This window comes from Mytilus trossulus, chromosome 1, assembly GCF_036588685.1.
Source record: "Mytilus trossulus isolate FHL-02 chromosome 1, PNRI_Mtr1.1.1.hap1, whole genome shotgun sequence".
NCBI classification, from domain to species: domain Eukaryota; kingdom Metazoa; phylum Mollusca; class Bivalvia; order Mytilida; family Mytilidae; genus Mytilus; species Mytilus trossulus.
In genome coordinates, this window is record NC_086373.1 from 32,115,872 (window position 1) to 32,143,805 (window position 27,934).

Sequence of the window (27,934 nt, forward strand, 5' to 3'; positions counted from 1 at the left end):
CAAAAATGCAGAATTATTGTGCTACATCCTTGTACTTGATATAACTAGGTGAGGAAACATTTCCGAACTTCATTGGGCCATTCCAGTTAATATCTGATAATGGGGGATGGATGGTCCTTTCTGGGGGGTGTAAAATTTATACATCTTAGGGGTGAAATTTTGGGTCTTTTCATCTGACAGGTACACTTTTACGCAACAATTTCTGAGGGGTCTTGCAACAGTAAATAATTAAATATAATTACATCTTAAGGGTTATAAAAAAATACCTATTTCATATCTTAGGGGTGCTTTGGAATGTAGACAGTTTCGTATTATGCATTACCTGGTATTGGATTTAAAATGCTGATGGGTACAATCCTCGCAGTAAAATTTCTGATAGGTCAATTTTTCCCATGAAAGCCCATCCACCCAATATGAACAGAAACTCTACATCTGATAGGTCTTAATTTATAGATCTGATAGGTAGTTTTTCATCATGTTTTTATCTGATAGTTATGAACAAAAATCTCCCCATCCATCCCCATCTGTCAGAAATTAACTGGAATGGTCCATTGTAGCAGATCATTATATAGGCGTTTTAATTTTATCCGCTATGCATTAATGATTAATCATCAGTATGAGTCACGTAAAAAGGTCATGGTAAATTTAATTATATCCGGAGAACAGATACACAATATATAAAGGTAACAATTGCATAGTCTATTTTTGAAATTCATTATTATTCTTGTATACTTGAGATTAACCTATAAACACGTGCCTTTATAGACATCTCACACATTTTAAACAGTATACACAGCGGAATTTTAGTGATATGGTTTAAACACTTTCGTTTTCGATCAGATTTCGATCAATAAAACATTCCGCGAATACTTATGTATTAAACATATAAAAAGCACAAATCACAGAAATACGTCGAAGGATTGACGTGTTTTCAATTACAAAACCCATTTTCTATAGAACGCGAATGTACACGAAAACAGAAACTCGAAGTATATATAAGGTAAATGTATCGATTGCAAATCAGGTAAATGGCATCAATGTTTTACCCTGGTGAGATATTAATAGCATAACTATATATAGGAAATACTCTATTGTTATAAAAACTAAGAAAAAATAAATCAATTAGTTGAAAAAAGAATATTTCTCCGCATAATCCCCAGTACTTAACCATGTTAACCGAATACGAAGTTCCAGCATCCACTGTCAAAACATATTGGGTGCCTAAAGTACTGAACCTAATTCCGTTTATCGAGAAACACTGACCCCACACTCTCCGTCACGAGTAGCATTGATTCATTGTACGGGTCTGGCGTAACAGTATTTCCTTTTTATTCTATCATCTACTTAGTGTTTGTATTTTGAGTTAAAAAATAATTTGTTCTCTAACGTCACTTAAGAGACGTTAATTGCCTAAATAAGCACTCTCATTTGTGCTGTGTCTGCCTCGACTTAAGGTTTGAACCCACGAAACCTCAAATTGGCATTTCTCGCTACACTGAAGACCTGTTGGTGACCTTCTGCTGTTGTTTTTTTATTTGGTCGGGTTGTTGTCTCTTTGACACATTCCCCATTTCCATTCTCAATTTTATTAGCTAAATTTTCAAATTGACAACATGGAACTAAGGAGTAAACAGAAATTTGCATGTTGTAGTTACAAGTACATCATTCACATTGTACTGGATACACTATATGTTTCTATTTGCAATAGGTATTTAGCCGCCATCCATCATTTGTTTTCTGAGGGAAATAATTCCTACAATTAATTACATGTTGAAAGGTTCAAATGTACTTTTACCACATATCACATCTTCATATATCTATTATCTAGAATACTAAGTATATATGGCAGACCGTCATGGTACGTGTGTTTGCTGCAAATAACATAAAATAACATAAAATTTTAAAATTGTTATTTCATTCTATTCCTCAGTTTGAACAAATTTATTTACTTTTGAAAGGCATACCGGGTATTTTCTTTAGCTAAAAAGTATTTCTCGTGATAAAATTGTCAAATGGGAATGACTCTACCTAGAAAACCTTTTTTTTCTGTGGTACCAATATTCTTAAAGTACGGCAGATATATTTTGAACGACTTATTTGTAAATAGCAACCACGTTTAAATCAAAAACATCCAAATGCAATTACTTAAGTAAACCGTCTGATCGACCAAGACTATTTAATGGTACCTTTCGGTAAAAATATCGTTACATTGAATATGGTAACGTTAGTCATTCAATCTAATTAACCGTGAATATCTGGTGAAACTGATGTAACAAAAATGATAGGAAAATATAAAACAAAACATTCAATAAAAGCAGAATCAAAAGCCTTTTTAAGTCTACACCGTTTCACAAAGCCTTCTTAACTTAAGATGATCGTATCAGTTTACGATCGGTTTACGTGTGGTTCTACGTTCCTGTTACGTGTGTTTCACAAAGGCATCGTAAAGAACTACTAAGTTGATCGCAAGTTACGTCGTGTTTATCATCGTAAGTTTATCGTAAACCGAGAAGAGTGCTTTCTTTCACGTCCGCACTTTTATCGAGTATGGCATGCCAAATAAACATTTTTAAAAATAATTATTATGGATGGCGAATTATGGCAATATTTTTATATCAACATTAATACAACTAAAGAATGTTAGTCTGTTTTCAATATTAATACAAGATAAATGACGCTTACAGTCAAAGGACAAAAGCGAATTTCCACTCAAAAAATGTCCGATCATTTGAACTAAAATCGGTATTTTTCAAAAAAAATATTACCAAGTAAGTCTATGAGTAATTTTTATAAATAGATACCATAAGATGCAGAAATGTCTGATGTTTAATTGTTTATTTGGCCATATTTTTAGTGAGGTTCTTTTTCTACTGAATGCGTTAAACACAAATGATTTTTTTTACGATTTTAATTTGTTTAGAATACATAGCAAACTTTGCCGTGAGTCAAGCAATATTTTTCTTTGTGTTCACCTTGTCAGTAATTTAAAATACATATATTAACAACACGTTGTACCAAAATTCTTTTTGGAGACAAAGACAGTCAAATATATTCAACGAAACTATCCGACACAGTGAGGGTCTAGATAAGGGGCAACGAAAAAGGGGGGGGGGGGGGGGCACATTTCTTTGGTCTGTAATTCTTTTATCCATTTTGATCTTTTCAGCATTAAAAATATGCTTATACTTTAAACTATGTGTCCCTTTAGAATTTGCACTACACAAATGAAACCATTTATCAATTTTGTTAAATGGTTGATTGAAACGAAACACAGAAAAATATAAATATTTTAACTTAGCTTACTTGTAACAATTTAAGCAGTAGATTAGATGAATTAGTTATATCTGATCTTATCTAGTTTGTAATATATGAGGAAACAGTAATGAGAAGCTAGCGCTGAGCATAAAGTTTTATAACATATACAGCATTATTAGTTATCCGACATTAAGAGTTATCTGGAATCTGACAAAGTAAAATTTTTATCATCAGAACAGATTAGATTTATTACTGATAGCCCAATATAGAAAAAAAATGCTTATCAATAAAATCGTTTTTGAGGATTTTAATTTTTTTTAACTTTTATTTGTAGTGAGAGAAAAATAGGTTTTCCCCAACCCCCAAAAAAGCAAAAACAATGTCATCCGTCTTCGAGCATTCTTTTAATTATTTTTGTGTAAATTTTCCCAGGCATAGATTATCGTAGCTGTATTTTGCACACCTTTTTTTGGAATTTTGGATCCTCAATGCTCTTCAAATTTGTACTTGTTTGGCTTTATAAATATTTTGAAACGAGCGACACTGATTAGTCTTATGTAGACGAAACGCCCCTCTGGCGTAAACTAAATAATAATCCTGGTACCTTTGATAATTATTGTTATTAAAATCTTAAAAACAAATATTATCAGAGGTACTGTGAATTTTTCTTAAGCCAAATTAAGTATTACTGATGGCATTTGTTCATCAGTTGAATCAATTGTTCATTTAATATAACATTAAACAACTTTGGTAAGCAATTTATCAGGACAAAGTAGTTAATAGGATATTTTTTTCTCCTGATTTATGCAATTAAAATTAGATATGAGTATTCCATAGTGATGTGTAAATATCTGTATTCAAAAATGTTTAACAGTTTAACATTATTTTTGATAGATACATTTGTACTAAATTAAACTATTTCACTAATTATGGTATCTGGCCCAGGAGGGTTTTTTTCTTTTTTAAGCTTACTAATAATAGTTTTGATTCCAGAGTATTTTATTGGAGCATCAGTTTATCTATTAGATGTTATATTCTTTTCAATATTAACAAGTTGTTTTTTGTATTTTCTCTTTTCATTTACATTTTCATTTTCTTTTACAAATGTAGATTTTCCTTGGTCCTGAATATGCTTCGTAATTATTTCTAAACCTTGAAAAATTTCCGGTACATCATAATCAACCTGTTCTGGTTTTTTTTTGTCATTCCTTTAAGTATTTACCAATAATCTTTAGGTTTCTTATCAACACTGTCTGTTAACTAGTTAAATTTCTTCTCTTTGTATTGTGCTTTTTTAAATTTACCATTGTTATTAAACTTTTTAGCAGTTCAAAATATTTCTGTTAATAATTTGATTATTTAGACATTTTTTAAAAGTTAATTTCCAACCAAGTTTCTTTCTTTTTTTGTCTCATAGACACAATTGTCTGACCATACATGTATATAATTTTTCTCTTACTTTTAAATCTTTTTGATTTCTTTCGAGTAATCGAAGGGATTTTTTCCCCAAAAAAATGGTACAATTTTCAGACGCACCATCAATCCCTATTTCATTTCCCTCACACTCATTTAATTTAAACTTTAATATATCATTTTTAATATGCTCTGAATGTTCAGTCCATTTATATTATTTCAAATCTTTCCATTTTCATGACTTTAAAGGTAAAAGAAATTGTTTTCTATTACAAATGAAATTTAACTGAATATGTACATGATCTATCGAGTAAGTAAAATCATCAGTTAAACGTGCTTCACTGAGGACAGGAGACTTTCGCTTATAAATGCACAATCTACAGCACTGTATCAATTTATTGACATATAAGTATAGTAGCCCAGGCTGTTCCTATAAATCTGCCATTTAATATGCGTAACCTTGAGGCAATACACAATTCTAATGAGTTTTATGATCAACCATTATTTCTTCACTATGTCGACGTGTATTTCTTTTTCTTTTTTTTTAGATCAAAGTATTATAACTTGATACTTTATAATCTTTACAATCCCATTTCTAGGTTGCAAGTAATATATTTATGTCACTATGAATTTTATCTATAAATAATTCATCTTGGATTTTGTCCCAAGGCTACGCACATTCCAAGCAGAAATAGTGAACTAGCGTTTATTTTCATGTGTTCTCATGATAAACTTTTATATGTCATTTATTATAATAAGTTTTTTTACTGCCAATTATTGAATTAAGAAAGATGACTCTGGTTTATCATTTAATTGCAAGATTCGTCATCGGCATATATGAAATATTTATATTTCAAAACATTTCAGTTCCATACAATTGTACAAACAATATATGGCATCATTTATTAATATCTGAGAGCTAAGAAAGATAACTCTCAATCGTTGTATAAACAAGGAAAATCTTATCTTTCCTTTTGCTTGTGCTTTGTCGATATACCTTCTGATGTGATCTCGATACACAGCGCTATACTTATACATTTCGTTATTGTGTTATTGTAATATGGTAAACTTGTGTATTATTGATAAGTTTTGCTAATATGCTTGGTCTATATGCCATTTCGTACACCTTTGTTACATATTTTATTTTTTTTATTGTATTTTTGTATTTTTCTACACAAGAAAATCCCTGCGTCAAGTAAGGAATATGCCGGTTGTTATTCATTTATTTGATGTGTTTGAGCTTTTGATGTTGCCATTTGATAGGGACTTTCCGTTTTGAATTTTCCTCGGAGTTCAGTATTTTTCTGATTTTACATTTTTCTAGAAAAGAATCAATTCGAGTATTTGAGAATTTGAGAATATATAATAATGTTAACGTCCAGATTAGCGAGCTTTTGTGATAACATTTACGGGGTACATTAAACGCTAGAGACAAACATATTAGCTTGGCCTATATGCCATGTATGGCGTACTAAATTATAATCCTAGTACCTTTGATAACTATTTACACCACTGAGTCGATGCCACTGCTGGTGGACGTTTCGTCCCCGAGGGTATCATCACCGAAGTTTTGACATGTATATCATTAATGTGGTCATTTTATAAATTTCCTGTTTACAAAACTTTGAATTTACCGAAAAAATAAGGATTTTCTTATCCCAGGCAGAGATTACCATAGCCGTATCTGACACAATTTTTTGGACTTTTGGATCCTCATTGCTCTTCAACTTTCTAGTTGTTTGGCTTTATAAATATTTTGATATGCGCGTCACTGATGAGTCTTATGTAGACGAAACGCGCGTCTGGCGTGCTCAATTATAATCATGTTACCGTTGATAACTATTTACACCACTGGGTCGATGCCACTGCTGGTGCACGTTTCGTCCCCGAGGGTATCAGCACCTCAGTAGTTAACACTTCGGTGTTGACATGAATATTATTAATGCGGTCATTTTATAAATTTACTGTTTACAAAACATTGAATTTACCGAAAATCTAAGGATTTTCTTATCCCAGGCATAGATTACCTTAGCCGTATCTGACAAAACTTTTTGGACTTTTGGATCCTCAATGCTCTTCAACTTTCTAGTTGTTTGGCTTTATAAATATTTTGACATGAGCGTCCCTGATGAGTCTTATGTAGACGAAACGCGCGTCTGGCGTACTAAATTATAATCCTGGTACCTTTGATAACTATTTTCATCACTGGGTCGATGTTTTGGTGTGAAAAAAAATCCAAAGACTTTAAACAAATCAGAACTGACCTGGGTTCACTTTGAATTTAAAAGTTTCAGATTAAGTTCGAAAACAATTGCAACATTAAATAAATAATTTATAGTAGATTCATTATGTTACATCGGGTCATCAGTTTTCGCACCCCATAATTGCAGTATACCATCTTTAACCGCCAGATTATTGTTTCTGTTTGGTATTAGATTTATACTTTAGATCCATTTTGTGGTCGGTTTATTGGCTGTCAGCAGTGATTATGAACATATGTTGTTAGATCTGATAGTCAAATGCGTTTTGTTTTAACAAATACTTTTTCTCTCTTTGAGTCATTTTGAAAATTTAATTTGTTCTGTACTTAAACCCCTCTACCATAGAAATGTGTTTTATATGCACACGTATAGAAATCGCAGTTATTATCAATGCAATCATAGTCCATCCTAATCCAATTGAGGTAAATTATATGGCATTTTAAATATCGTTTCAATTCCAAATGTCACAGAAGAGACATTAATTGTAGAAATTCGAATATGGTGTACTAGTATTGGTACCTCATGTTTGTGGTATACCATCTTTTCCGGGAGTTCATTGTTTTTATGTTTGGTAGTGAATTAATATTTCAGATCCATTTTGTTACGTCTGGGTATCTGTTTATTTTGCAATCGCCAGTTTAATCAGTAGAGTTTAAGAAAATCCGTTGTTCGACCTGCTAGTCACATGCGTTTTATTAAAATATACATTTTTCTGCTGTTTGTGCTGTATTCAGACACCTTCTACCAAGAAATTTGTTTTACATGCACTTGTATAAAAATTGGACTTTTTATCCAACTCAATAATAGGTGTGAAAGTTGTTTTCAGTTTAGACTTACATATGAAGTATAAAACAAACTTTCAAAGCATATAATTTTGATGTACGTCTAAATTGAAAACAACTTTGAAACCAATGATATATAAATATTGCAGATATATAATTGGTCTAAATATCAGTTGAACAATGCTAGATCTATACATTTGATAAGTAATTTAAATGTGTTTGATCTTCCCTGGCCGGGATTCGATCTCATGCTGCTGTTATATTGTGGCAGCAATATAAAACGCATTATATTTCAAAAGAACATTTACCACGATAATTGATAGGAAACTCTATATTGTCCGACGAAGAATGCAATGCAATTAAATTTGTAACTCGTGTCCTCTGCACACATACGCAATCATCGTCATTCAAGATTAGGTACTCGTGATGATGTTTTGACAAATTACTTTCATTCACTGAGACGCTAGTCTTTTAACGTATACACCGTAACCGCACGAAACTGAATTAGCAACCTTCTTTAATAAGAAAATATTTCTAGAAACCCCCTGTTACTGATGCTGAGTCTTACCTATACAAAATAACAACAATGATATCGTATTGTGCATCGCAGACGTTCTAAACAATTTTCACTAGTAAATGAATTTGAGCCTCAAATGCTCAAGTTGATCTTCAGATCATTTTATAAGCTTGAACAATACATTTTCCAGTCATATTCAATCTTTTCGGTCACTTTTGAGACTTATTTGCCTGCAGAAAATTGAAGGCTGGTCAGATAAATCGTGTGTGATCAATTAAGGAATGAAAATCTTTTGTGAGAGGTATTGAACTTAATGTTCTGATTATCCTACCACAAGGACTTATTGCGAAATATATGAGTGGCCGTTCGTGTCAAAATAATGATACTTCTATCATGATAGTGTTTCCAAAAGCAACACTATTATAATACACTTATTAAAAGTATCATGATACTTGCTGAAAAAATCTCGATGCACCTGATAATGCTATTAAGTATCTTCACACTGTAGGGTACACTGACTACTGGGTAAGAATATTGTACTCTTTATAGTACTGCAACCATAGGTCATTTTTTTAAACTTTAATGGTCCGGAAGAACACACACCTAAATTATATATCGATGGAAAGAGGAAAACGTGTACAATAAGAAAAGTTGGGTCGTAAAAATCCACAGTGGTCACAATTTTGTGAAATTGAGGTCAAAGGTCAGAGCTAAAAAAAAATCTATTTTTCAACTACAAGGACAAAAAGGAGAAATATTCTGATATTTATTCAATAAAATGCTACAAAAACAATTCGATCATAAGTATATACTATAAACGATGTTAAAACGACAAATTTGACTACGTATATGAAGAGCTGCCATTACAAAATGGCGTTGATTTGGAACCTTCTGATTTTTTTTCCATTTAAGACATAGCAAAAGAAGAAGTGACCTTGTCCTTTTCACATCCATAAACTTTCATATTGTGTATAGTGTTTCACTAGAGTATATTACAGACTTATTTTCTAACTATAAAACACCAGTTTATCAATTTATTTCAACATTTTTTCTATCTTTGAAAAAAACAAAATTCAAGCGCTGAAACAGTGTTTTTAATTTTGCATCTTAAAGGTTGTGTATTTTGTAAAAAATAGTATCTACTTATAGATAAATACATATTGTGTATTTGCAAAGTCAAAACAGAGCAGTTATAACACAAAATATACTTAAGTCACCCGAGGCGAATGCGAGGTTTATAAAAAAAATTGAGTGTAAAACAAAATCAGTTTGGTGCATGAACTTTTTTAAGTGGGATAATCCTGGTAAAAAAAGTTAACTCATTAATTTGTTAAGGGAAGGATGAAAAATCATACAATGCAATGCCAATTTTCTAATGTTGTAATTCAAAATCAGTCATGATCCTTATGTAACTTTTAAAAGCGACACACAATAGCTCAAGTATTCATTAAATAGGGACATGACTAAATCTCTTAGTCATCATATGCGGATTCAGTACGCGTATAAGCATTACAAGACACTTCCCTTTTCTTATAAGAACAAGTCGGCGCAGGACATGCAGATTTTGTTCAAAGCAAACACAGTTTTTAAGTAAAAATGCTATCTGGAGCGTAAATACAATAATAATTATTATCATGATTCTGTCAAACTCGTCAGATATAGTCTAACTTTTGCATAGGAAACACAAAAGCAATGTGAGTACAAAGTTTCGATCAATATTCGTGACCCATATGCATGATTTATCTGCACTGTCAATCCCAAATGTAATTGGGCGAATGTTGCTACAGAAACGATGGATTTTGTAATAGCCATACATTTTCGAATTTTTGTTATCTTTAGGGACATATACAGTTCAGAAGCGCCTTTGCGTTAAGTTTCATCAATTAACTAACAAATGAACTTTTGAGCATAGGCTTCGTGTTAAAATCCGGACCGTGACCTATAATGGTTTACTTTTATAAATTGTGACTTGGATGGTGTGTTGTATCATTGGCACTCATACCACATCTTCCTATATATATTAAGAAGCTATGCGGACATCATTTCTATAGAAATACCAAAACGTCAACATAGCTCATAAGAGCACTGGTAGCAGGGTGAAGTAGTTGTTCTTCTTTTAATGTTTCCTTGATATTTTCAGACACACCTTGGTGTAATTCTGAATGTCTTAACATAGACTTTGATTTTCCTGCAGCAGATATGGCATCCCCTTTATTGAGTTCAGAGCTAAACTTTATATTTCATATCCCTTGGCTCCACTGTGTCTGAATTGTAAGGTGTCACAATATCTAGTTAGTTCTGGAGTTTGGCAGTTTGGCAGGCATCAGATGCAATCTTTGGTAAAAGAGATCGGTATATGTATTAGGTCGTGCTACATGAGAAAGTCTTTTTCTTATGGAAAAACAAATCACATTTCTAACAATAATTGTTATTAATGAACTGACAGCAAGTTCAAATTCTAATTTTTCAGTAACTGTTTTACTTAATTACATGGGTGTTGACTTCAATAAGTACTTGGTTATGCATAGATAAATGATTACTCACATTAATAAGCACAACTAAAAAGACTGTAAACACGTTTAGAAAACTCAGTTTTGTGTAGTTTTCTAATTGTTTTGAAAGGTTTTTTTTTTACACAAAAACCCTGTTTTCATATCCAAACTACGAGGAAGAAACTGAGCGCGAGATCGTATAAAAGTGTCCGGTTGTGAGGATACATGTCGATCAGTTTGATCACATACATGGATTTCTGTTATTTCTAAGTTAAAGTTCTCAAAGGGTGACTGGGAAAACGAAATATGGTCACTTGGTCTTCTCCCGACCGGCAGTAAAACGAAGTGGGACGTCCGTTTGGCTGTGCGAGATGTATCGCAGTCACGTCCAGTCAGAATGGTGACGTTAAATCCGTTGCCTCGTGTAAAGGGGAGTGCCACGTTCTAAGCATGTTAAAAACCCTTTCAACAACTGTTTGAGGGGTCCGTAGGTGGCCTGTTGCAATGGCAAATTCTGTCCCAATCCAATATACCATCATTTTCCAGTGGCAGTCTAAATTTTCCCGACCATCATCCCTAATGACCTCTATTATGACAAAACCTACCTATTTTTTTTTATTGTTAACCAGTTCTCGTCCTGAAGATGCATGAAATATTTTCCCCTGGACGTTAAGTAATCAACAATCAATCAATCAATCTAATTTAAAGACGCACCAATTTTGCCTTCTGGTGCAAGTCTCACTGATAACATCCCAGATGATTCGCCCAAAGAAAGCAGAATATCAAGAAACGTTGGTTTTAGCATCACCTTGTCACACACAATCTCTGCAAAACTTCAATAGTACTATTCCCCGGACCACTTGCATGCATATTAATTGCTCTGAGGCTAAACATTGATATACAATGTATTTTCACACAATATCAAATATAGTCATTTCCGGAAAAACCTCTAATCCGCAGGATTTGGTTAACTTTTATGAAAAGTCAAAATTTTATTGACAAAATATAACTTATTTACAAAAAAATACACGAAAGAACTACTATATATATTCAAATCACTCAAAAATACATTAACTTCTCCTACAAAATCTACATAATTACACCGAAACTATCAAATTGATTGTGAAGGAAAACATAAATGGTGAAGCTGATTAACAGATAGGAAATTTCCGTATTTAAAAAAGGTACAAATGATGTTTTTATTTTTGAGTTTTTGACAAAAAAAATTGGAATTTGCCCAACAAAATTTGCAGGCAGTATCGCAATAATATGTTTTGTCCTCTCAAATGTCAAATACTGTTTTGAATCATATGTTTTCTCGTTTTCAAAGAAAAAAGCGTTAAATTTCTATCTAAAAAACAGCCAACTTTAAGTTTGAAAGTTTTACTTGGAGATGGTATTATATTTATGTCTTCATCAGTCCGATGATCCTTGATGATATGTGTATAGAAAATATTTACGAAAATAGCGGGAAATTTAACCAAAAAATATATTTTTGAATTTGATGGTAACTACCCATAACCGTAAATTGAGGGGTACTCCTATTAAAGGGATAAAATCCAAAAATGTGACCATAGAAACTTTTTAAGACCCGACGGAAATTAACATATAAATATGATTCTATCATTTGAAACAATTTGCAGCCGTGTGTTATTCCGGACCATTAAACTCGTTAACTAAGCGTCTTTTTCGTTGTCAGTTGCAGTACTATTAAACTAGTATTATCCTTTAAAAAAAATGCATTAATAAAAATATTTCAAGCACTTTAGCTTCCCAAGAATATTTAACTATATTATATTTAAACATCGTGTTCCACTCTGCAAATCATGTCCTTTTAACTTTAGTTTGTATATCCGTCTGGTATATTTCGCCTTGGTATCTTTCGAATTCAAAACTAAAAAAAGAAGATGGTATGATTGCAAATGAGACAACTCTCAGCAAGACACCAAATGACACAAAAATTAACAACAATAGGTCACCGTTTGGCCTTCAACAATGAACAAAGCCCATACTGCATGGTTATCTATAAAAGGCCCGAAATGACAAATGTTAAACAATTCAAACGAGAAAAACAACGGCAAAATGTATGTACGAAAAATGAACGAAAAAACAAACATGTAACACATCGACAAACGACAACCACTGAATAGCAGGCTCTTGACATGGGACAGACACAAACATACACCATGTAGCGGGATTAAACATGTTCAGTGACCTTAGTCTTAGTTTATCACATATGCCGAAATGAACGTAGTATTTAATACAGTTAATTCTACTCCATACCATGACTAATATTTAGAAATTCACAGTTAAGGTTGGAGTAGAAACTAATTTTACGACTAAATGGATGAATTGATTTTTCCATAGTGAACTACTGTTTATCTGTAGAAACAATAAAGCTGCGGTATTTTACATTGAATACTTATTTCCCAGGTAAAAATGTTTCAGGGCCTGTGTTTCCTCAGTAGATGGGCGCTGCTTACCAGATATCTATGACATTAAGAATTTCAAATGGTTGAGTTGAAATTTATTCATTCGAAAGTGTTCGAACAACGTAAATATTTGGGTTGACTGTTATGGAATATATGTGGTACAAATTACTTTGGATATATTCAATTTTCCACAATCAAGTCTTATTTTTCACGATCGAGAATTAAATGAATAAGACTTATCGCCGATTTTTAAACATATTAAATAATACGACAGTTAACACAAGTCGGGTCGGAAATGTCATCCTCCCAAAGAACCTGAATTCACCCATAGTTTAAATTTGGTTTTAAACGGTTTCTTGTTGTATTTGCACCAGTTTTCAGTACTATATTTCATTTTCGTAATCTTCAATCATTTCTGCATGTAACAGTTTTGCCGTTGGAAACTGTGTACTTTATTTCAAACTTTTAGTTTTAAATTATACGTGTATTAAAGGTAAATTCAATCTATGCAGTCTTTGCCTAAGGCAAGATAAGTTATCCGTTATTTTATGGAATGTAATCGCCTTGTTTGACTTATCAACATATGAGCCGCGTCGGATAGAAATCGACCTTATGCAAAAAAAATCTCAATTTGAGTTTTGTTTATATTAATTTTGCTGATAGTCATACAATTTGAATACAAAAAAACGTTTTACTCTAACTTTCTTTTTTTTTAAATTTCGCCATTTCAAAGTTTTGACGGATAATTAGTGAAATTAACGTTATCGTGCATTGATTTTATTCTGTATCGGCTTTTCTCGCAATAAAGAGAGACATGAAATCATACATTGGTATACAATATTTAATTTAATTTATAAGATTGTTACAATGAAGCAATGCATGATTCTCAAGTTTTCAATCCAACTTTAACCAGTATATGTAAAATGTTACTCCTCTGAAGCACGAGGACAAAATTCGTCACGGAAATTAAACTGAACAAAAGGACGGACTTCATTGTACAGATAACGCCTTCTCTCCTCTGTCAGCCCTGCTGGCTGAAAAACTTCTGGAAGTGTCGTGAGCAACTCTGGTAGGTTTGCGCTTTCCTTTAGGAGGACCAGTCTTTTCTCCGGTTCATCAAGAGTTTCTCTCGCAAATACGACTCCTACTTCGTCACTGGTAAATCTGAAGTGATGGAATTTTCCTATACCTCTGAGTGGTTTAAAATATTTAGTGAAGAAATTATCCCATCTGTACCACTTTAAGCTGTTTTGGTCATCGTCATTTTCATTGAAAACTTCTGACCTATTGCATTTGGCAGAATTGTCAATAATTTTAACCAGTTGCGAAACAGTGTTTACGTCCGACTTTCTAAATTTTTTTTTCCACATGCCAAAACATGCGTCACATAAACATTTTGTGTGCCCAGCAATCATAAAATGCAAATTAATAGTTTTGTGTAAACCCTTTGCGCACCTCCACAACAGATAATGTAAAGTAGTTTTATTTTTGTTTTGTCCCACGGAATTATCAGCATGAAAATGGCACGCTTTTTCACCGTAAGTATTACCATGCAGATAATGGTGGAGCATACTTAAAACAGTATTGGTCCATGTGTCCGACTTCCATTTTCTCCGATTGTTTGTTGCTCATCAATCAAATAATTAGTTTGAATTGGAAAGTTTTCATCGCAAACTCCAAATATTTGAACCTTTCGAGGTGTTAAAAAGTAAAGAGCTCCAACTTGTTGAGACGAATGTGGCAAATTTACATATTGTGAAAAGTCAAAAATGTAATGAACATTTTCAAAATTTTTTGAACATGGAGTGTTATACTTTCCTATTTGAGACTCAGCTAACTTTAATTCATCACGTGATCTATGTGTACATAATTTATAATATTCACGCTCCGTCCGCGCAGACTGTATATGGTCAATTAATTTTTGAGTTGTCACTAATTTCGCGTCTTCTGAAATAGATCCGGAAATATCCTCCCTCAACTGAAAACACGTTTTACACAGATCCGTCTTTGGTTTCATAAATCGAATATGAGGAACACATGCAATCCAAACTTCTTTAAATACGGTTAGTTTCACATATTGTTGTTCTGAGTTAACGCATGAACTTACATATTTGGAGTGTACATATTTCTTGCTCTCGCTACAAGGTAGTAGAATAGGAGGGGTATTGTCGGTTGTCCGAGGCGCAGCCGGGAGAGGGAGACCAAATTCATCAACATACCGCTTGATAAATTTTATCGTATTTTCAATCACTTCAAATAAATGTCCGTGATTCGATTTTCTTCCACTAAGACCATGTGATCGAGGGATTACGCCATTTGCATTTAAGTGCTGTTTTAAATTTTTAAATTCGCTCCTCCCAATGTTATAAATATTTCTCCATGTGAACTCGCATATCTCAACTCCTTGAAAAGAATATCGGTATCGTTTTCGTTCTCTCTTTCCTCCTCTGAAAACGGAGTCTGTTATTTCAAAGTTTTCTAATTTTGAAAGCAAATATATGTCACGCTCTGCTTTTGTAAATTCACAAACAGACAACGATACATCATAGGCCTGTTCTCCGAATGTAGAAAGCTTTGTAAAACATTTTTTTGTACAATTACAGTCGTTAGCAAATAGAGCATTTATTTGAAGTCGGGAAGGATCCTCTAATTCATCATTTTGATTAAGAGAACATGTATTTTCCGATTGATCTTGAATGACGGAAGTGGAATAAAATTCCCGGGCCCTAGCTTGAATTGTGTCACATGTATTTTCAATATCAGATTCGTCATTTTCAATATCGGAATCGCTGTTATCAGACACATTCAGTTCATTATTGCTTGATGCCAAAACCTCTGGTATTGACCCTATATATTGTTCAAAATAGGCAACTGCTTCATTTTCTAGTTCTTCGCATCCTTTGTTATTGAACCAGTCCATTTCAGAAATTTACTACAACATTAAAGAGGAATGAAATTAAAGACACATTAAACCAAGAGAATTTTTCTATACGACTGGTTGTCGCGCTTTGCGCCATTATAGTTCACCAGTGATTTGTGACAGTAAGATCAAAATCTCAAATACTATCTATGTAAATTATAGTAGTTGAAATTTCAAAATAAACGGGATTTTTAGATGAAATTTTGGTTTATTATTTATAAATCCGACATCACAGTTTATATCTTCCCAAATTGTTACCTTAATCACGCAGACGGACGGACGGACGCAAAATTGTAAGACCCACGGATGCATAGATCAGGAATTTTATTGCCCGAATACTAGTTTTAAAGTTGTCGGGATATGAAAAAGAAGATTTAAAAGGTTTTATTTTGAAAGTTATTAGTTTTCGAAATACATGTTCACATGTATTATGCAATTGTTTCCCTCTTTCTCTCAATTTCTAAATAGAAATGTCATTGAACTAAATTACACGCGAAAGATTTCTAAATTTCTGAATAGATAAGAACAGATAAATTGCACGCAAATAGTACAAAATCCACCTAGAGCACGTCTTGATCTTTGTTTAACATTGTATATTTGTGTTAATGTTTCTTTTCAGATTTTCCAAAATGCAACGGCCGGTACAATGATATGAATTAATTTTGACTTAATTTTGTTTTTGCGTGTGTCACTGTCATAACTGTGTTGTAGCAAAGTTTTACAATACAGCACAAATTTCGTTTAAAACTACTAGAAATAGCTTTTTCAGAATATTACTTTAGTTTAGTTCAGCTTAAGAATTGTATACAATTATTTCTTAAGATGGATGTTATATGCCACTGAACGAAATGAAAATAAATTTTACTAAAATAGATAGTACTTTCACTTTGTATAAAAAGTAAAAATAGATCGTGAACGTAAAAATAGTTCAATATATAGAACGTATAAGGAAATACATACCTTAGCAAAACAATGTATTCCTGTTAGCCAAAACTGATACTAAGGTTGAGAAATATGTTATTTAGAAAAGGACAGGATTCAGGAACATTTTGTTTTATTAAATCAGACGACACGCGACACGCAGGTGACGGTTTCCAGATAATTTGGAAATGTTCATGTCGGACCGGATAAAGACGTTTCCGTGAAAGATTATAGGCTTTTTTTACTAAACTTATCAAAAATAATATACTAGTTTTGTCCCATATGTATGGAATACGTTAGCTAAAGGCCCGATTTATTCAGATTAACATTGTATGGTTTCCCCGTATGTTTTTTTTCACAAATTTCATATAAAACCCCACTAAAAAAAAAATTGTGAAGGCATATTATGTTGGATTTTCACAAATACGGAGTTAAAATACGAAGAATCGTCTAAAGTATACTAGTTTAATTTGTCATAGTTTTGTCGTCCATTACTTTTGTTTCTCATGTTATGAACATGTATAACAGTTTTTACTATTTAATTTCGTTGAAATACATAAGAAATTTCTGAACAAAATCAATACTGGGTATATTACCAAAAATTGAAAAAGTTTTACAACAAAAATCTATCAAAACAAACAAATATAACTGTGACAATTCTGCTTCTATTGGTACCTAGTACATTAAAATCCGACCAGAAATGTCCCCACAATATTTTTTTGAAAATACGTACATGTAGTTTTGTAAGATAGCGACATGTTTGTTTTTTTATAACGTCAGAAACTACCTGTATGAAAACTTGTGAAACTTTATCGTAACGTTACTCGGTTTGACGTCGAATTGCATAAGGTCGATTTCTAAATTATGTAAATCAAGTAAAGCATCAATTTTGCTGCGCATTTTGAATTAAATGAAAAGTGAAACTGCAAATAGTTGATATCATGGTATTGTCAGCTGTTAATATAATATATTTGTGAAAACAATATTTAAAAAGCAATTAGAAAGGACGAGTTTTTTCTCTGCTAATTACTAATCGTATCACATATTATGATAAGGAGGAAAATGCTTATTATTTTGAATGTTACATGTACATCTTGGGCATTTTTGCATCGGCATACATTATCTTTGTTCGTACAAACAAAGGTGTGTGACAATCACATATGACAAACAAAGTTAGAATGGAAATATACAGACAACCAATCCAGAACCCATCAAAAAGGCAATTTGGAAGAATATTGGGTGAAAACTTAAAAATTTGCGCAGAGATGAGCTTACAAAGCTTTATCTCCCCGGTGTGCCAATGTTATTTGATAAGACAATTAATTTACAACATGAAAAGAAAGAAAACATTAACATCAAAAACCATGCGAAAATGCATATTTAAAAAAATCAAATGGGGAACCCCTCAACAGAAAAGATTATTATAACATTCCATATCCGCTGACGTCAATCATTTATCTTGACCTTCTTCATGACTATGGATATCATGATAGAGAAAATCAAAAGATAACACTGATATTTTCAAACTCATCGACGAAAACAAACTTACAGTTCCATGACAAGAACCGAATAACGACGAGAGGACAAACAAAAGTTTACCAAATACGACAAAGAAATATAAAACTGAGAAATATCAAAGAGCGGAGGTGATCGCAGGTTATTCGGAAGGATAAGCATACTTTACTCCAAATTTCCATCCGTTGTGTTGCCGGGTATATTGTTTATACGGTAGCAGCTCAAAGTCGAGGAAAAGACGTCGGAACTGTGCCTACGACAATTGGAACATATCCATCTCCATTTATGAAATTGATATTTATATAACGTTCAACCAATTCGTGATTACGTCCGTAAAATTTTCGAAGGAACAATACAATTTCACTACTCGGAATGTTTGAGTCATTGGCTTCTGTATAAGCAACAACCATGTAAAAAGGAAATCATTATAGAAAAACATGTCGTGGAATATCTTATCAGCTGCGAGATAGATACTCCAAATACTGTTGGTGCTGTTATGTTGCTTCATAGAAATGGGAAGATCTTCATTAGGAAACATATGATTCGAATCATCGCTTTTGTTGTAAGGTTTTGTTCTTAGCCTTCTGTACATTGTAATTGTCTATTTCTAGTCAATATGTGGGACAGACGTACCTATATCTCGTGTATCCTTTAGTTTAGGTAAAAGGGAAAAGATACGTTCAACATATTCAAAATATAGCTGGATTCGGTTGGAACAAATCCTTTAAATTGTTTTTATTTTGAATACTATACTTTACTCTATGACTTCACTTCTTTTGAATTAGAATATATGAATATGAATATCAAATTTTAGCATTTAGGAAAGTTTATTTTTATTTATATTATATATATAAGAAGATGTGGTATGAGTGTCAATGAGACAACTCTCCATTCAATTCACAACTAATAAAAGTCAACCATTAAAGGTCAAAGTACGGTTTTCATAACGAAGCCACAGCTCACACCCAACAGCAAGCTATACATGTAATATAATGCATATATAGATATAAATGTGTGTGTGTGTTTGTTTTTGAGTAGGCGGTTACATAAGATGTATTGCGTTAAATTGGAATGGTTTATATCATAGGTTATTAATCTTTTCGATAAGTATCATGCTTGATCATGCTTGGTCAAGAAGCTTTTAAGCAGTCTTGTGGAGAAGTCTGTAGATGTCTCTTCCGCAATTTTTAATGTTGCTCGAACAAACATTTATGATTTTTGTAATGAAAGATATTAAGTGAGCAATATTGCTTATTATATATTAATATATCAAGAAATTTTAACTAATTGTATCATTCTAGGCAAGCTGTTTTAATAAAATGGTAGATTTCGTAGGACGAAATTCAGGGGAACCCCTTGATAGTTTTATAGACAGGGTTGTAAATCCTGGTTCAACCTATGTTAAACGGACAAAGTCGGTTATACATACAGTGGCAGAACTGATGAAATCTAATAGTGTGGATCATAGAATAGGCTCTACTGTGAAGGTAAAATATCAGACAAAATATGTGTTTGTATCAGGCCCATATTTATGGATTTACCGTTTCACTAAGCTACGATTCAATTATTCTGACAAAGTCGTTTGTGCTGGAATACAATTGATTCTTTATTTCTAGTAACAGTATATTTAAACCCAGAAAAAACGTATCGAAGCTAGCCTTAATATGCACGCGGTATAAACTAAAATGCATCTTACCATATCCAACGCAAACTTGATTGAAGATAATTGTAAAAAAAACAAAATCTACCAAAGATAAGCAAGCCAGTTTAGTATTTAGCATATAGAAAAAATGCATTTGATAATTTTTTAATTTAATTTTGCTGTTTAATTTTATGCTTTGTTGATATAGCTTTGCTAATATAATGCTAATAGAGATCAAGAAAATACTTTTATTTTTTAAAGGGTGGATCACTTGGAAAAGGAACAGCTGTCAAATATCGTGCGGATGCAGACTTATTATTTGTTTACACAGATATAACATCTGTTGAAATGCTCAAGTCCAAATTACCAGATCTACTGAAGGAACTACACTCTGTACTGGCTCTTTCTAAACACAAGGTGACCACTGTAAAACCCACACCGTACACGATACAGTTTACAATTAAAGTAAAGGGTCGTCTTAACGAGGTCGATCTTCTTCCTATTATTCAGTTAGATACTGGAGATCGTAAGTGAAAATAATATTGAATATTGTTGACACCATTTTTGAATCATAATATTAATATCGTCTCGACACAACATTTCAGAAAGTTGAATTGATAATTTGCTAGGTTCTGCAAGGCTGGGGTCGTGTTCATTTCTCCCATGTCTGTTAGATATTGCAATATTTTTTTAACTCATATCACTTGGTAAAGTTTTCTTTTGGTGGTTTTGGCTGTTATGTTCAGATCGTTTACTGCTCACATACACACTATGCATTTTATTCGCAAACATTGATTTCTGACTTAAACTCTAGCACACCATGTAGAGATTAAATAAGACCAACGTATCGTGTGTAATGAAATATTTTTAAATCGTCCTAAATTGTATTTGCCTAACGACTTACATGTAATCATGATAATTAACACTCAATAGGAACAACCAATTACTAGATATTCAAGGAGATTCAAATCCATATATGTAGACCGATAATGTCATATACCATGTTGACCGTTATCGAAATATTTCGCTCTAGCACTAAAGCCACGATTCCACTTAATCAACTATGATACTACAGTTATACCATTAACTTTGATATTAACATAAATGAACATCTTTAAAGGTTCAATAGAAACGATGAAACCAATTTACGACCAAATGGAGGCAAATGAGGACCTGAGAGAATTTTACTTCAAATGTTTAGCTCAATTGCAAGTGGACTTTGTCAAAACAAAGGATGAACAAATTAAGAGATCAATACGGCTTTTGAAGTACTGGATAAAAACTCAGAAGGTACAGTTACGATTATGTTATTGCTGATTTATTATGAATAAACTTATCATAGAAACCCTATAATTTTGTTCGCGTTTCGTCTACATACTGAGTACTATTTTTTGGTTCGTTATTCAGGTTGTGAATAATGTTTATTTTTGTGTGTGTGTCATTTTGTGTAATGAAAGATGAGATTTGTTGTCCGATAGCCTTCCACACGTGGAAGAATAACTATAGAATTCGTTGATAAAAAAAATCAATTAATCTTTACATTGTTGGGAGAAAGTACATTTCGATTTTGATGATTTTACGGTTTTCGTCGTTCTTGAGTGAGTTAAATTTAAACCAATTGATCACATATTTGATCTTCATGTCAAATTTACCGACTTTTGTTTAAATGTCATTTACAATATTCAATATGTGTTTGTGTTACAAAAAAATACAATTTGCATGGAATAGCGTATCAACATACACAGTAAATAGATGAAATTGGGAATTACAAGTAATTACTAAACAATTCAGTAAATACATGTTATTCCTCATCAATTGAGTAATTACATGTATTTGCTGATAATGCTGGTGTGTTTGAAGACTTATATTCAATTGACCTGTATATATGTTTATTTCAATTTTGTTCTGTTATTATACAAATCTTATACCACTTCTGTCAAACTGTATATTATTATGTATATCTGCCTCTTGTAACAGTGTAAACTGTCAGAGTGTACAATAAAATCAAATCTTGATACTTTCAGTGATCACATGTAATTACTGAAGTTTTTAGTAATCTTTACTAATTACTAAATCGATATTTTTGCTTCAAAATTAAAAACATGACTCAGGAAACTTAATAAGCAAGTAAGGAATAAGGATTGTAGAGCTTCCTTTTGGATTAAGAAAACTTCATGCTCATTATTTAGTTTGAGTATTTAAACTTGAAAATGGTTGTTTTATAATTTTTATAATTTGCAACATGCAAGAAAATTATGAATCTATGCCACGACAATGTGTAATTTAAACATGGATAGGTATATTTGTCAAAATTGTATATCTCGGTTACGATTGTCGCTTGGTATTATGATATTGTCAAACATGACATATATATATGGTACCGGTGTTGAATTCTATTATTTTCGTTGATTATGAAGATCACACGTTTGTTATTTCATTTATTCGAAGCCTTGTTTCTATATATGGTATATTGATGCTTTGTTTCTCTTCATCGTATATTGACGGTCAATGTAAAATTAATGCTGAATTTAGTTTGTCAAATGACTTTTTATATGAGTTATAAATGACAAATTTTACCTTCTTTTATCATTTATGCCTGTCAAAATGAAAATTAAATAGATACAGAGAATCATTAAATTTAAAAATGATTAATGATACACGTTTTCTTATGTGTTTTAAGCAAAAACTCAAGAAGATAGAAAGAAACTTAATAGACTATTTAATTAGTGATGAAATATTAACAAATCAGAGACTTTTGTCATGAATTATGTTTTCGTTTATCATGTCCGAGAGTGCCCTTTGTTAATAAAACATATACACTAAGGTGACCGTAACAAGCTCTTTGGGGGATCTAGTTAATAGTATAACAAGTAAAATCACAAAAATACTGAACTCCGAGGAAAATTCAATCAGAAAGTTCCTAATCACATGGCAAAATCAAATGACAAAACACATAAAAAACGAATGGACAACAACTGTCATATTCCTGACTTGGTACATGCATTTTCAAATGTAGAAAATGGTGGATTGGGTTTTTTTAACAGTTAGTAAAAATGGTGTAAAAATGCATTTAGAAATTAAACTGTCAATTGTTCTTGAACAATTGAGAGGTCTTTCCTTTTGTAATGTAAAATACATGTTCCAATAGGCGTAGAATGTATTGAAAAGCTTTAAAACACACTGAAAATCCTTTAAAATAAGGTTAAAAACACTAAATTCGCTATATGGGACATGACCTTGACCTTTGACCTTTTGACCTTTGTCAAGGTCATTAGTCCCCAATGTTATTGCCGAAGACCCCATGGGTCTTGGACCTTTGGTTATATAGTAAAAGCTGATTTTGTCTTTCCAGAAACCTAAAAAAGGTGTTATGCCCCTTAAAAAAAGGTCAAATCTCTTCGGTCAAATGTAACAAAATTGCGCCGTAATGACCCAAACATTTTCCACTATTCAAAACTTCTGTAAGTATAATAGTTTCTGAGATTATATCATAACAAGGTGATAGGTCAAAGGTCAAGGTCAACATACAAATTTGACCTTGAGGTATTTTTCAATGATACATGAATTGATGAATGGTGAAGATCCTAGGTGTCTACGACTTACGGTTTCTGAGTTTTGGTGGTCAACCGACACCGGTTAATTTTCATAGGGGCATAACCCTTCCAATGAGTCGTTGAATCTTTTCGATCCAAATGTAACGAAGAACCGGGGTCTGGTCCTGAACAAATTTCACCTTTTGTTTTTTTTCTACTTAATACGGTTACGGTGTTGGAACGATAACAAGGTTTTTTTTGGTTTTGGAGGGATTACTCCGAACCGACAAAATATTTCGACTAACAGGGTGAGTTCCAGATAGGTATTCATGACACCGATACAAAGTGTGAACATGAAAGCGACAGGTCTTACGGTTAAGGCTGCTAACTTCGTCAAAGTTTGGCGGAAGAATAATAATAATAAACAGAAGAAATACAGTAAGGTCTTTCCCTTTTGAAAAAGGAAAGACCTTAATAATAATAATAATAATAAACAGAAGAAATACAGTAAGGTCTTTCCCTTTTGAAAAAGGAAAGACCTTAATAAGTAATTACTGGTAATAACACGGCGGTTTTAGGAATTACTTGTATTAACAAAGTGCACCGGGGATAACATGTAGTTCATAAAGCTAAGGTATTACGTGTAATAACTAATTTCACCTATTGACTGTAACATATTATATATAATGCGGATCATGTAATTTTTCAGCATGTGCTGAAGTCATATGCGGCCGAGTTATTGGTAATAAAGGCATATGAAGAAATGAGTAAACCGACAACTGGTAAAATACAGACACTCAACTTGATGAAAGCTGTCTTTACGAAACTTTCAGACCTTAAAAACTTAAAAGTATCCTGGGACACATATTATACACCATCAAGTTATTATCAACCGCTACCGTAAGTTTAATATCGACTTTTTACTATGATACGTTTGTGTAAAGAGCTAAATCGTAATTAGCCTCATACATCAACACACTACTTCTTTCTTATTTTTGTGATTCAGTTTATATGTATCTGTACGCATTTTTTCGTCCACTTCACGTGTTGCTTTCATAGTTTTATGCTTTCATGTATTTGTGTTTGCTATCTCCTTTTCTCGATCATTTTCCTTCCATGTGCCATAAATATATATATATGTTTGTTTAAGAGATAATAATGTTTATTAGATGAACATGATGAATGCAAAGGGTAATGGTAACTGTATAGTTATGACTACAAATGGGAGTTGAAATTTTACATGTTTACAACTACATAATTTGCTTTAACTTAATAAGCGAAAGTTTTATACTTGTCTCGATCATATGTTTAATTATTACATTGAATGTGAAACAAATAGTAAAGCACTTATAAATGACTGATTGATAGACAAACTGATGAACATTTTATGTGAGGGACATACATAAACGCACTGGTTGCAAGTTCAGTTGCAAATATAAAATAGATATAAGAAGATGTGGTATGATTGCCAATGAGACAACTTTCCATTTAGGTCGCAATTTGTAAAAGAAAACACATTATAGTTCGGTCTTCAACACGGAGCCTTGGCTGATACCGAACAGCAAGCTATAAATGATCCCAAAGATCAATGCATATGTAAGATGAATGATAGGTTATCATTTGTACCGTCAAACGATCCAATAAACTAAATCCTGGTGTTTATAAGGATGTGCAACACATAAAGCCGACGAAAAAACATCCTATCAAGGATAGTAAATTCTATATAGTGATGGAATATTTGTCATGTTTGTTTTGTGTTTCAGAGATTTGTTTAATGGGATATTGAGTAGTAACAATCTTTTCAAATGATACATATTTGCATTCCTTATTTTCGAAGCCGATTGTATCTCTGAAGGACATATTTTAGGGTTATACAAATGGAATTGCAAACCCTTCTGTTCCTCTTAACAAGTTATAAAATATAGTTTTATATTTTACATCCTGCAATGTGCCGTAAATTGGTAAATATAAAACCCATTTTTTTTTATTAAAACCTGTAAAAAAATATAATGATATTTTTGTTTATACAATTATGTGATTGTTATGACAGATGTATTAGCGATACGTATTTTATGAACTGATTTTTCAGGCCACGATGGTACGTTTGTTCGACGATTTCTTATCTAAGAAGATTGAATAACATTTTGAATTGTATTTTCAGGGACCCACCTTACATACTTGATCCAGCTTTTCCATATCATAATCTGACCAAACAAACATCAAAAGGCATTGATGGCAAATACGTCCATCTTGAAAGAGATGCTAAAAAATTCTTAGCAAATTTGAAATAAAACTTTATTATGCTAAATGCTAAAATGAGTCTACTGTGGATATTCTTTGGGTGACCAGACGCAAAATGTGCAATATGGCAATACATTGACGTTGCTTTTTCCAGAAAAAATACAAAATTTCAAAACAACCAAATATGGATTGAATCAGGGTTTTATATAAACATGTATTGAATCTAAAGATTTTGTTCACATGTTTGACATGGACAAAGGTAGGGATATTGAAACATTAAGTTATTTGAAATAGGTGATCACTATACAGCTTATAGCCACATGTGGAGCAGGATCTACTTACCCTTCCGGAGCACCTGAGATCACCAGTTTTTGGTGGGGTTCATGTTGCTTATTCTTTAGTTTTCTATGTTGTGTCATGTGTACCTTCGTTTGTCTGTTTGTCTTTTTCATTTTTAGCCATGTTTTTGTCATTTTATTTTCGATTTAAGAGTTTGACTGTTCCTTTGGTATCTTCCGTCCCCCTTTTACTTTGAGGTTTTGACCATTTCCCTTTCTACCATCATTGCACAGTCCTTAAGCGCAAGGAAATCAGCAGTTACAGAAAAAGCAAATGAAATCACAATTCATATTGACACTTTATTCATAAATAACGATGAATCCTGAAAATAACATTCGTGTTAGTTGTATTTCATATTTAGTGAATGTATGAATTTTATCACATATTCCAGTTATAATCGATTATTTTTTGGCTGTTTGAACGTATCGACAAACATTAAAATAATACAAACCATAGTTTTTAAAGGTACATTCCTTAAGTATTAAATGTTTCTATGACTTATAAAATACAATAAATAGAACGTAGAGACATATTTGTTTTAATTTTCTAGGTTTGTAAATACTTTCTTGGAATCGGTAAGTGATATAACGACGGGATATGGTGTCTAGCTGCTATCAAATCTGAAACACAAGTAGGGAACATTTAATTAATCATTCAAAGAAAAGATGGCTAATATTGTCAATTACATTTCCACACACGGATAATACAAAAACATGTAGAGGAAAAATTTCAAAGAAAGAACACAATATTGAAAAGCTGAAATCATCTCTTTTGTCGTAAAGTTGTTTTTAACCGACCCTCATTGTCAATTTCTAGATGTAAGTCAAGATATGAAGCCGACTTAACTGTAGTATCCTTTATCTCCAACTCGATGGGATAGATGCGTTCCAAATAGTCACCAAAATTTGAATTGTTTAGTGAAAGAACGGCATCTATATAGCGGAAAGTAGAGTTAAAGGATATTGCTAACTTCTTATCTTTCTTCCTAAGAAGTTCCTGCATGAAGTCAGCCTCATAATAAGAAAAAAAACAAGTCGGCAAGTAGAGGGGCACAGTTTGTTCCCATTGGGATGACGACAGTCTGTTGAAAAACACGTCCTCCGAACGTAACAAATATGTTGTCAATCAAGAAATCAAACATCTTGATAATATCGGTTTCAGAGAATTTTTTGTTTGAATCAGAGTGGTTCTTTACAAAGTAGGATTTATCCCTCCCTAAGACAAGATACTTGTATCTACGTTGGCCATTCTTTTTTATGAAGCAAAGTAATACCAACTCTTTCAATTTGTCTTTTAGTTTGGAATGTGGAATACTTGTGTAAAGAGTAGAAAAGTCAAATGTTTTAATACTGTTACAAGATGAAAGAGAGTTAGATTGTATGTACTCTAAAAGATCTTTGGAATTTTTAAGTATCCACATCTGATTCACGCCACCTCTAGAATAGGCAGTTTCACAATAACTTTGAAGCCCGTCTTTGATTGCTGATAATATAGATGTTAATAATTTAGAAAGAGGTTTCGTGGAGCACTTGAAAGACCCAGCAATATACCGTTGTTTGTTAGATCACTTATGTAGTTTAGGTATCCAATACAGTGATGGAAGATCCAGTTCTTCATCTTTGGTTGAAATACCAAAGAAACAAAGAACACACCTATGATTATCCAGGATTT

At 32.4% G+C, this 27,934-nt stretch overlaps 1 protein-coding gene and 1 pseudogene across 1 annotated transcript; one reads left to right on the forward strand and one right to left on the reverse strand.

Annotated features, from left to right (window-relative positions):
• Positions 1-582: 582 nt before the first annotated feature.
• On the forward strand, positions 583-26,795 carry LOC134721662 (2'-5'-oligoadenylate synthase 1-like). The gene is made up of 6 exons (XM_063584802.1): positions 583-683; positions 19,810-19,995; positions 20,412-20,676; positions 21,271-21,440; positions 24,393-24,583; positions 25,845-26,795. Exons 2-6 carry the CDS (start codon positions 19,828-19,830, stop codon positions 25,972-25,974), a joined length of 924 nt encoding a protein of 307 aa, XP_063440872.1. The 5' UTR covers positions 583-683; positions 19,810-19,827; the 3' UTR covers positions 25,975-26,795.
• LOC134712506 (uncharacterized) lies at positions 14,079-16,072 on the reverse strand (annotated as a pseudogene).
• Positions 26,796-27,934: the final 1,139 nt, after the last annotated feature.